The 12651-nt window shown below is 43.2% G+C and overlaps 1 protein-coding gene and 1 long non-coding RNA gene across 3 annotated transcripts; both read right to left on the reverse strand.

Moving 5' to 3' along the window:
• Positions 1-2725: 2725 nt before the first annotated feature.
• LOC124116378 lies at positions 2726-7448 on the reverse strand. 2 transcript variants are annotated; one of them, XR_007220340.1, is made up of 4 exons: positions 6962-7448; positions 5752-5942; positions 5299-5384; positions 2726-4868 (listed from the first exon to the last, which is right to left on the reverse strand). It is a non-coding gene; the product is annotated as an uncharacterized LOC124116378 (long non-coding RNA). The 2 variants fall into 2 exon arrangements; XR_007220339.1 differs by lacking the exon at positions 6962-7448 and having other exon boundaries at positions 5752-6378.
• Positions 7449-7767: 319 nt separating this feature from the next.
• Positions 7768-12241, reverse strand: LOC124116390. Its single transcript, XM_046477709.2, has 4 exons — positions 12082-12241; positions 11615-11707; positions 10265-10366; positions 7768-7972 (listed from the first exon to the last, which is right to left on the reverse strand). Exons 1-4 carry the CDS (start codon positions 12121-12123, stop codon positions 7826-7828), a joined length of 384 nt encoding a protein of 127 aa, XP_046333665.1. The 5' UTR covers positions 12124-12241; the 3' UTR covers positions 7768-7825.
• Positions 12242-12651: the final 410 nt, after the last annotated feature.

The raw sequence follows: 12651 nt of genomic DNA on the forward strand, positions 1-12651 counted from the left end.
AGGTCTTTGTCGTGTCGTCCCCACACCCAGGGCACAGTACATTTACGTTGAATACGAATATGTTCATATACCGAAACACAAGCGTCAAAGCATGTAGTGTCATCCTGGATAAGTGACTTTGTTCAAATGTGCCTCTGTTCTCCCAGGAGGGTGGATGAAAAAACAACCTCAAGCACCCTTACGCAGCTTGGGTTGTATACTCACCACGGAGTTGAGAATGATTACTGAAATGCGTGCGGATCAACGCTCGAGAAACAAATAAATCGCATTTGAGCAGATTCCAGTACCTACATATGTTCGGTATATATATTTATAATATATTAAAACACATCTGTGACGTCATTCTATTGTATGAACGCTCCATTATTTTTCAGGAATGGAGAATTGTTTGTTAACTATACATTATCTTGAACCGACATTTGAATTAATTTCCACTTGAAATAGACGGAACTATTTTTTAGTATTTATTGACAAGTGTCGCCAGCGGGGTTCGAACCCGCATCGTTTGATTTGAGAAGGTGTGATTGTCAAACTTGGCTACGGCGGCACATAAATGTGTGGCGTAAATTTTACTATTAAATATTTTCATGATTTTGCATTATGCTTCAAAGCTCAAAATAATATGAAAACAACGATGTTCAATTTTATAGGTTTCCAGCACCATACCCGTGCTCGTGGGTTTCACCGAAGTGGTAAGCGTCTGAGACCTGCATCACTTCGGGCTTTCCTCCCACATTAAGCTGACACGTCGCGATATAACTGGAATACTGTTAAAAGCGGTGTTAAACCCAACTCACTCACTCATATTTATTGCAATAAGATAAACCTTTGACGAGAAAAAACAAATCCTTGTTCGGAGCTGTGCATGTCAGCATGTATTAACAATGTGCAAGCGATACAAGTTTAGGACCCATCACACAACTGTCCTGGTTTATTTTTCAAATATTTTCCACGACAGAATATTTTGTCACGTGTAAAAAGTAGAGATGAGTTTTAAGTAGGGAAATATCCTCGGAACTCCCCATTCCTTAAAAATAATGGCTCTGCGGACATTCCCCTCTACATGATTATAATATTTTAATTATTACGTATTTCAGCCGTGAACCAGATACTTCAGTCACTCCGAAGCAGTCAAAAAGTGGAGTTGTTTTACTCAGTTTAATCGGATTTTTGGAGATCCGCCTATTACTGCATACACCCAAGGTTAGTCAACAGTATCTACTGCAGTGTCGTGTATGCGGGTGCGGGTGCGGGTGCGGGTGCGTATGCAAGTGCATATACTGACGTATGTGTACTAGATATTATTTGAGTTGATGTTTAATGACATACCTTACTCAAATGTGTTTTTGTTTACTTAAATATGTAGATGAACATGTCGTGTCACCCGTGAAGATCCGGGGTAGAATTGGTTTTCAGCAACCCATGCTGGCCGTAAGAGGCGACTGATGGGATTGGGTGTTCAGACTCGTTGACCTGGTTGATGCATGTCATCGTACCCCAATTACGTGGATCGATGCTCATGATGTGAATCACTGGATTGTTTGGTCCATACTCGATTACTTACAGTTCAGTTTATTTCTCAGAAATATTTTACAGACCGCCGTCATACAGCTGGAATATTGCTGAGAGCGGCTTTAAACAAACAAAAACATGTGTAATGTCCAAGACAACCTCAGCACTACGACTGTTAAGGTATGGAAGTTACCGTCACCTTAGCGCTAAGATCGCTTTGTACAACGGTACCCTGAGTGACTGCATGTTTGTATAACCCAGACACATGTTTCAACAATAATGTCCGATTGCGATTTTTATTACTGTATATACATTTAGACCCGGGGTAGAATAGGTCTTCAGCAACCCGCCCTTTCGTAAGAGGCAACTAACGGGATCGGGTGGTCAGGCTCGTTGATGCATGTCATTGTATCCCAATTGCGTGGATCGATGTTCGTGATGTCAATCACTGGAGTGTCTGCTCCAGACCGCCGTCATATAGCTGGAATATTGCCGAGTCGGCGTTACATAACAAAACCAAAATTATATGTATATACACAGATTTAATGGCGCTGTTCTTTCACACGATTTCAGCTGGTACCAACTGCGACTTCACAGCAATTCACTACCCTTTTGATGACCCATTTATTGAACACACCTGCTTGCCCTCGTACATCCGGAAAGAACAAAATAATTTGTTGGCGTTTCCATGGTAACCAGGACTGCTTTTCATCAGTTCATAAATCGAAGACAAAGCAATTATGTTCAGTTGTTTGTGTCTTGTCGGCGGTCTGGACCAGACAATCCAGTGATTGCCATCATGAGCATGGATCCACGCAATTGGAACACGAGCCTGCGAGTTGCTGATTTCCGGCCGATTATGTGGTACATCTTGTTCGAAAGAGACGACGAAAGACCGCAAAAGCAATTTCAAGCTAGCAATCACCAGTGGTCAACTTCAGGAACAAACCAGTGCTCTACTGCAGTTCATAATGTGGATGCTATGTCTTTGAGCGACACTGGTTGTCAAATGATGATTGCTAGCTTGAAATTGCTTTTGCGGTTTTTCACTGTTCTCATCTACCACGTCTGACTCGGCAATATTTCAGCTATGACACCAGTGATACAATGACACACCCTTTAGTCACCTCAAATAACAAACATGGGCGGCTGAAGACCACTTCTCACCCGGGTCCCCGATTTGTGTAGTGTAATGAATAACAAAGAAGACTGGTGGCTGGCACACATTTATTCTGCTCAACTACACAAGATATTGCTAAATTTAAATTCACCAAATAGCTGGTTCCGGCTTTCTCCATAGTTCTGTGCCTTTTCCTCCCGAGTTGCTTGATTCCACATCAAACTGATAATATGAAAGCTCTAAATATTATGTTGCGCAGTTGCCTATGGTCTGTTTTGATAATTAAACGTCGCAGCACAAATTTCCGTTCTGCCCAGATAAGCGCCAAAGTGGAACAATTTGGTTCAATTGTGTTGAGGCAGAAACAGGATGATCATTCCGCAAACATACTCACTAAACCCGTTTAATTGGCCTAACACTCGGCCCTTGGTGAGAATAGAAATCATGGCAAGAATACGTAGGACGAAGACGCAAAACCAAAGACGTATTGTTTTACGCCGCATTTAGCAATATTACAGCTATATCACGACGGGGGACACAAGAAATGGGCTTCACACATTGTACCCAAGTGGGGAATCGAACCCGGGTCTTCGGCGTGACGACCGAACGCTTTAACCACTAGGCTACCCCACCGCCCCGGCCATCAACTGAGATTGAGAAACCAAGAAGGCTTCTTCGCGCATCATGGAATTTGCTCACGTGAGGCACTGTCAATCCTTAAATGTATGTTTGTGATTTTATGCCGCATTCAGCAATATTCCAGCTATATAACGGCGTTCGGTAAATAATCAAGTCTGGACCAGACAATCCAGTGATTGATATCATGAGCATCGATCCCTTAAATGTATGACCAGGCTTTTTGCCTGAACCTGTGTACAGTATAACAAAAGTAGTTTAATGGAATCGCAAACGCAGGTTGAACTTCTTAAGATGATAGTTTCATCATAGCAGATGGCGTCAGCTCGGAAGGCCCTGTGGAAATAGATACAGCGTTATGCAACATACAACATTACGGTTAGAACTTATGAACATATCACAATCTTATAGGATCCACGCAGTTGGTACACACGACACAATGAACTATATCACGAAAATATATGATAGATGACTCAGGGTATGCTAGTGTCACGGTCACTCATCATGTGCGGAATTCTAGTCCACCAGAGGTGAAGGACTTCATAGAATCACATTTCTTTGTCGGCGTCAGGGGGGGGATTTCAGGGGTGAAGGGGGAGATATTGTTTGAGAGGCCAAAAACAGACGGATACAGATGTGGATGCCGCCGGGACTTCCTTCAGAACAGCACTGGCAGAGAATATGCAGCAACATAGACACCTTAGACCAGGTAATAACTAAACACTAAATTGATAATATGCAACTTTTGAAAAACCTATATTCATACTGACAAAACGGTAAAACGCACCCTAAAAGTTTTAATATATTAAATATTTGCCAGCATTGCAATTTACAATTGACTGTAAAATTAATGAAATGAAACGTTGGTAATGCATGATGCCAAACTACGCACACCTTTCATTTGTGTTCATTAAGTTGGTACACACACTGCAATATGTGTTTTTAAAGTTTGTCTGAATATGTAAATACTGTCCTGAAAACTGCTCTGCCTCTTTAAGATATAACGTAAGGGGGAATAACTGGTGTTTAAGGATCAATACTTCTACAGCTGCGTAGTGTTGCTGTGGTGAGGTTCACCTTTCCCAATGTAAGGGGAGCTTACTGCGGTTCAATTGGCATTGAATAATGACCTCCGTATTTCCCGACCCTCGGTTTTCAGTTTGTGACCACATTGTAATGGATTTTCAAGAGTTGTATTCACTTCTGAATAATAGCCCTTCATGAGTAAACCATACTGCTATGCAAATGTATTACAATAATGTTAACAATAAGAACAGTTTGATAGGAATTTTATTACATTGTTATATGTCTGTGCATCCGTGATCAACTTCTCGTTTCCTCTTCTCATGCCACACCGGAATAGAAACAGTGCCATGATAAAGGTAAAGTAACATCGGCCATGAAAAGGTAGTTCCTGTTCTTTGCACATGATAACCATGAATATAAAAGAGCCACACTTGCCTGCCTGCCATGTTGCTTACAGTCTCTGATGAAAGGAACGAGAAGTTCAGCTCCCGTCCCCCACAGACACATCTCCAGCATCTGCCAAGCCTTATGATGGTCCGTGGCATGGCGGCACGAGTCTTGGGCTCGAATTGACCTGAAACCCAGCATGATGGCAAGATCTTTAAGGATTACATCCCACAATAATTTAAAACTTGTCTTTGCCATGTTATTTCCATGTGTTCGGGTCCTGGGAGCAATAAGATGTTTCCGAACGTCCGGTGTTCCTGTGGATTGTGACATGGTAGGTAATGGTCATCATCCAGATGCTTCTGTTATTTAGGCACGCCATGAATATCGGTGGCATTGCAGATGGAACATGTGTAATGATTGTCTATCACACGCGAAGCAAGGTTATATGGTAGGCCATCACATCCAATCACACACCATGATCTAAATAATCAGACACCAACATCTTCCAAAATCCTGCGTAGCACAACCTCCATTGACATATATGAACAAGATATGGATGGTGTCCTATCTGATCTCACGATTCTGATCTTTGATGTATCGTCATCCCGACTCACCGTGTAATGGGTGTCATCCATAGCTGTGGGTGGATCAGGCAACACAGCACAATCAAAAGTGTCACTCACGCCATCTGTACCTTGTTCTGCAACATTACAGTTAGCACTTTTGTACGTTGATGACGAAAGACATCAATAGATGAAGATATAAAAGAGGGTAGTGTATTCTGCAGATATATGACGTCATACGTCAACCAGTTGCATGGTGAGTGAGTGAGTATGGTTTTACGCCGCTTTTAGCAATATTCCAGCAATATTACGGCAGGGGACACCAGAAATGGGCTTCACACATTGTACCCATGTCGGGAATCGAACCCGGGTCTTCGGCGTGACGAGCGAACGCTTTAACCACTAGGCTACCCGACCGCCCCAGTTGCATGGACTGAGATGGGGTGTTGTCTGCAACGTAGTATCTGGTGGGAAAATGTAGAGCAATGTCGTTACAACACTCACCATGGCTTTAGCGTCGTATCTCACTCGCCAATGATTGTAGATGTAGATGTTGTAAAAACATGTTATAATATCTCCTGCTGTTGGACACTTTTCAGGCATGGCAGCTTGTTGTTCATTGATGCACTTGAGTATGCTTTGGTAAGAGCCAAATGGACTCGTCATGGACGACAGATTGCAAGCAACTTTACTGCCTGTAACATAATATAGTAACAGGTTCATGGCAAACGATAACGGGCAAATGACATTACTATTCCTTGCACCATATAAGTGTTCATAGGCACGTTCCAAATATACATGTTTTGTTGCACAACTATAACTACTAACATTCGTCAGTGATTGTAACAGGGCGACAACAATAGGGTTCTGATGTGTCAACCATTCCTTGGCATCATACTTGCTGAGGTTATCTGGTTCCCTGTACTGGGATGACGCAATATGGTACAATTGTTGCTGTTGAGTGTTACCAAGTGCGACAGCAATTAATCGCAAATCGTCACTGGTGTAGACACCGGATTCAATATAACGTGGACATCGACAGCTGTGGGAAAGGTGTTATCGGATGGTTGGTTGGTTGGTTGTTTAACGCCGCACCCAGCAATATTCCAGCTATATGACGGCGGTCGGTAAATAATCGAGTCTGGACCAGACAATCAAGTGCTTGATATCATGAGCATCGATCCACGCAATTGGGATCGATGACATGCATCAACCAAGTCAGCGAGCCTGACCACCCGATCCCGTTAGTCGCCCTTTACGACAAGCATAGTCACCTTTTACGGCAAGCATGGGTTGCTGAAGACCTATTCTACCCCGGAATCTTCACGGGTCAGCTGCGTTTTGTTCACGTACAGTTGTTCTGTCAATTTCTTCTGTCAAATACTCCTTGTAAGTTTCAAAGTCTGACGTTAATTCACGGAGATAGACCAAAAGCACTCAACACAGTGACCTGGTGGTGAAATACGTACAAGTCAATGAACTTCTGTCAAAACTCAAAACAAATCTCGTAAATGTTTTCGATGTATGCAGAAAATGTTATTTGCTTGGGGTTAATTAACTGGCATATTAAATCCTCCCCCGACAGTGGAAGCTGTTTGGGGTTCCAAGAGCCACCCGAATTCTCTCCCTCTGGGTCGGGCATGCTGGAATGACTCCGTGTGGCACACTCAACAAAAACTGTCATAAAAAAGATATACAAACATTTTTCACTTACACGTTGGATTTTCATTTGTTGTATCTTCAAACATTCTTCACCTGTCACCGAATGTAAGTGTTGAAAAGGAAGGCTGCCCGCCGCCACGCTAAACATTTATTCAGATCGACCACACAGGACGGAAGACAAGGCTGATCTGCACATGCTGCACGGACGACCCGTTCACCATACTCGGCCCTGATTGGTCTGTCGTGTCACGTGCTGTGGCCCACGGATATCGCAACATTTCGTGTAATCCCATTATATGTTTACACCTTTGGATTGACACACATAAACAAAAGGTGAAATAAGGGTTTGTGCAGCCCCTGCATACACCTCTAAAGAAATCAGTTACTTTGATTATCTCAGGAAATCAAGGGAAATGTCTTTAAACCACTGAATACATGAAGCTGCCACACGTTTCTGCATATATTGGGCGGTGGGGTAGTGGTTAAAGCGTCCGCGCGTCACGGCGAAGACCCAGGTTGCGTTGATCGATGCTCATGATATTAATCACTGGATTGTCTGGTCCAGACTCGATTATTTACAGACCGCCGTCATAGAGCTGGAATATTGCTGAGTGCGGCGTTAAAGTTACAGCACTGTACATCTTGCAGTACAGGGCCTCGTTCCTCAAGGCGATCGTAGCGTTACGGCTGTCGTGAGTCTATGTTAAAGTATGGGAGTTACGATCGTCTTCTCACTACGATCGCTTTGAGGAACGGCGCCCAGCGCTTTAGATATAGCGACATCTACTTGCAAAGAATGCATGGAAGGAAAACATTCATTGTGAAAATCGTTCACCAAACAATAAATAACAACGAGCGTTATAAATCAGCTTTAATGAGCCAAATAAATGTACAATAAGAACACCCTGTGCAACGTTTAGGAGCTGGGGGTGATGGTCAGATCGTAGACGGTGTGCCTGAAGCACTCGGCGACGGCGCGGATGTCGTGGTATTTGCTGCGGATCTCGCTAAGGCTGCCCTTGCTCTCGCCAGTGTGGGATTTGATCTGCTGGTAGACCTCATCCTGGAGAAACCAGCGTGACATGTATTATGATTATGATTATGATCACCTCTGTCATTATAACTAACAGGGAAACCTTAGACCAAAATCAGCTTTAACTAGACACTCTCTTCAAAAGTAATCCCTATTTATCTATTCCGTCACAACAGCTTTCGTTTTACCGCAATTTGATTCGTGAGTTTACAACGATGTTTATAACAAAGTCCCTGGTTCCGTTTTACAAATATCTCTTAGTGATCCGACTGTCGTCAGTCCTTGTTGACTTCATCTTCCCGAGGCAAGGGAGTTAACTGACTATAAAAGTCCAGTTTCCGCCCTTGCCGAACTCGGCTGTAATTCCTGGGCTCGATCGTAGCGCAACCAGTGGCTATTACGAGTTATGTCCCTTCTTAGCCTCTTCTATGGACTAATCAGATTCTACCTCTCGTATCACTTGCATTTGCTCCAAACAAAATAGTGGCGTCCAGTCAGGACGATCTGATCGATAATCAAGATCTATATTGTGATAAAACAGGTCTTACATCGCGAAATGCATCAAATCACGTGCGCACCTTGATTAAAAACAGGACAAGATTTGGAAAATATCTGTTGACGCCGAGTTGGCGGTACACATGCTTTGCAAATCCTGTAATCGACCGAAATCTGCACAACAGTTTTTTACGAACCGGATTACGATTCCGTTGCGCGATTTTGATTGGACTATGCATAGACTCGTTAGTCCAGCCAAAATGTAACTCCTTAAAACCAGCCGAAGTCGGCAAGGGTGGAAACTTGACTTTAATAGTCAGTTGACTCTCTTGTCTCGGGAAGATGTGTTGACTTACGATCGTCTTATTGATCAGATCAGAGAGCTAGAGTTTTCACGCTGACACAATCGGAAGTCATTCATGGAATGTTGGAAAACCGGTAACTATAGCATGCTGAAATGTCATACACTAACATCTCTCGAGTTTTCTCCTGTGAAGTCCTTTGAAGTCCTATGAAGGCCAATGAAGTCCCATGAAGTTCTATGAAGTTTATGAGGTACTACGAATTCTTATGAAGTTCTATGAAGGCCTGTGAAGGCCCATGAAGGCCCATGAAGCCCAATGAAGTCCTATGAAGGCCAATGAAGGCCTGTGAAGGCCCATGAAGTCCTGTGGAGGCAAATGAAGGCCAATGAAGCCCTATGAAGGCCTATGAAGTAGCGGGCATCTGGCAGCCTTGAAACGGTAGGGTTTAAACCAAACCGCAGGCTACCCCCTGGAGTCTAGCAACTTTAAGAAGATGAGGTGAAGGATATTCTTACCCTTTTCGCGAACACCTGATGTCATCACCGATCCATTCGTATCAGTTTTACCCCTTGCCTTTTACGCCCAACTGAATCTACTCCGGCAGTTAATCGAGACTAATTATCCCTGTACATATAAACTGTCATTGCAAGAGAATAACCATACTAGATTTTCTGCCGAAACAGATTCCGCTTGGCGTAAAGGGCAAATAGCTATGGAAATTATATGAATGTGAAGCAGGGCGTGGAGCCATCCCACAGATGACATCCTTACCTTGTCAGCTTGCTGACGGGATTACTCTTTTGTCATGTGGACAAGGCGTCCGACCTCGGATCAGAAGGTCCGAGGTTCGAATCCAAACACGGGACTCAGAAATTTTATGGCCGCTACAAATGGACCACTGCCAACCCGTGATGACACCAGGCGTCGCGAAAATGGAAAGAATGTCCTGCCCTACCGGTACCACCCGCCATTCATACAATTTGTATAAAAAAGTAAGTATTTATTGCCTGACCCAGCACAGCGGTACTCCTGCCATGCGACGCCAGCCTGTTAACAAACCAGACAATCAAGTGATCGATGAACCAGACACGAGAGTATCATAACTGATTTTGTTGAAGCGAATAAAAAAACGGTATATTAATTTTGAGGTGGTGAAATGGGGTTTAACGTCGCGTCCAAGATTATTGCACTTATAAAGCGACGTGCATGTACGTGTGTGTCTTTGTGTGGCTGCTTGTACTAATCCGGACTGATGCCGATTTATAGTGCTAGCCCACTGAGATACCATGCCGCAGTTAAACATGAATACCCCACTCAGACACAGTATACTGACTCCGAGCCGACCAGTCCTTGTTTTAGCCCCTTCATGCCGAGCGCCAGGCAGGGTCACAACAAGTACCATCTTCTAACGTCTTTTGGTATGACGCGAACCCCGGACCTTCCGCTCTCCGGGCGGACGCTCTACCACTAGACCACGGAGGCGGTCTATTAATTTTGAATTACGTGTGGGGTGTACACGTACCTCAAGCTTCTCCCTGGAGTCCTTGTGCTGGAGCAGCTTCTCGGTGTCACTGTTCACTGACACCAGGTAGCAGGTGTCGGCGTTCCTGACCAGCATCAGATCCTGACCAATCAAATCAATTGTTACAATTGCAGGATATCTTCATAATGTTGACTTGATGTCTTCCCAATATTTACTTGATATCCTCATAACACTGACTTGATATAAATAAAACACCAAAACACTCGAGCAGGATTCTCTGCAAGTATCCTCTACAGCCACGACCCACAGAGCGTTCGCTTTATGGGTGAGTGGTTTACGTCGCTTTTAGCAATATTCCAGCAATATCACGGCGGGGGACACCAGAAATGGGCTCAACATTGTACCCATGTCGGGAATAGAACTCGGGTCTTTGGCCTGACGGGCGAACGCTTTAACCACTAGGCTACCCCACCGCACCTCGCTTTATGGATCAAGGGCACAGATAACACAGCAGAATTACAATGAATTGATTATCTTTGCAAAACATCAAGCCCTACAACACAATTCTTCTACCCAATAATATTAATATTAACATTTGAGACGGGAGAGAAGTACTGCCATACAATTCGGTCATCTGTTAGAAAATTCCATAATTTCTTTTGGTTCGCCTTTCAAATTTTGAATCGAGAAATTTGTCAAAATATTTTTCAAAACAAAGTCTGGAATAGAAGTCGCCAGTTTGAAACTAGTGCCGCAAACTAGTGTTTTCTAATTGGCTAATGTCGACTTACAGTTAGTGATTTCATTGGTCGATATGAAATTGATCATTCTCGGATGCCTAAAGAACGCAACTCTTTAACTCCTCAGTTTATTATGACGCTAAAACTCCTCAGTATATTTTGACGCTTAAACTCCTCAGTACGTAAATTTTGACGCTTAAACTCCTCAGTAAATTGTGACGCTTAACATCCTCAGTAAATTGTGACGCTTAAACGCCTCAGTAATTTGTGACGCTTAAATTCCTCAGTAAAATTTAACGCTTAAACACCTCAGTAAATTGTGACACTTAAACGCCTCAGTGAATTGTGACGCTTACACTTCTCAGCAAATTGTCACGCTTAAACGCCTCAGTAAATTTTGACGCTTACACTTCTCAGCAAATTGTGACGCTTAAACTCCACAGTAAATTGTGACGCTTAATCTCCTCAGAAAATTTGGACGCTTAAACTTCTCACTAAATTGGGACGCTTAAACTCCTCAGTAAATTGTGACGCTTAAACTTCTCACCACCCGATACTCAAGATACTCAAGATGATGAGTGAGTGAGTGAGTGAGTTGGGTTTAAAGCCGCTTTGAACCAAAGATGCTGAGGTTCTGTATCGTACTTACATGGGTTCTGTGGTACTCAAAGCTCCAGCCGTGGATCCTGTCGCTGTTCCAGCCAAGGATGTTGTTGATGATGTCGATAGGTTTAAATTGAGCCTGGAAGAGTGAGTGAGTGAGTGAGTGAGTGAGTGAGTGAGTGAGTGAGTGAGTGTTAACCCGCTGTGAACGAATGCTGTGTATCATCGCAAAATAGGAACAGGTGAAGTAAACATATTTAAAAAACACATCTTTCAACAATATTGACAATTTATGTGTTCAACCCCACCTCGCCCGAATATCAAATTTTCGATCTCTTATGGGTTCTGCTGTTGTCGTTTGCCTTCTTTGAATAGCGTTTCTTTCAAAGCGACAGAGAACGAGTACTATTTCTTGTCAACTGCCGAAAAAACTGATTGATTTTAAAAAAAATTTCTGTGAATCAATTTACGAATGAACACATCCCATTCCCTCGACAAAGACGACACACTCACAGCAGCAAGAGCGCAGAGCCCCAGAACGATGAAGACCTTCATGTTTCAGTAGTTCTTTTTGTGATGACAAGGACGATTGAACACCTGATGCGTCTTTAAATACACTTTTTTTTAGCAGAGGATAGACCTTTTTAGATATCTTTTGAGCAGATAAGATAACGTATTTCTCTGAAGAACGAAAGGAGCGCCCTTTTATCAAAGTCACGAACTGGATCTTATCAAAATGACTTGCATTTCTCAGAAGGGCTACGTCTTAGTTATAGCTGAAAGTAACAGCCACCGACTGAATTTGACCAGTTTGTTTCTGATGTGGTGAGTGAGTATGATTTTACGCCGCTTTTAGCAATATTCCAACAATATCACGGCGGGGAACACCAGCAATGGGCTTCGCACATTGTACCCATGTTGGGAATCGAACCCGGGTCTTCGGCGTGACGAGCGAACGCTTTAACCACTAGGCTACCCCATCGTCTTGTTACTATTGTATGAAAATAATGAGTTTTATGCCTCCTTTATGTGGAAAATTCGTTCGCTATAGCTGTAAATTCTATATACACAATTCATTACTGG

This window comes from Haliotis rufescens, unplaced genomic scaffold, assembly GCF_023055435.1.
Source record: "Haliotis rufescens isolate VD_foot unplaced genomic scaffold, xgHalRufe1.0.p SCAF_13, whole genome shotgun sequence".
In the NCBI taxonomy this organism is placed as follows: Eukaryota; Metazoa; Mollusca; class Gastropoda; order Lepetellida; family Haliotidae; genus Haliotis; species Haliotis rufescens.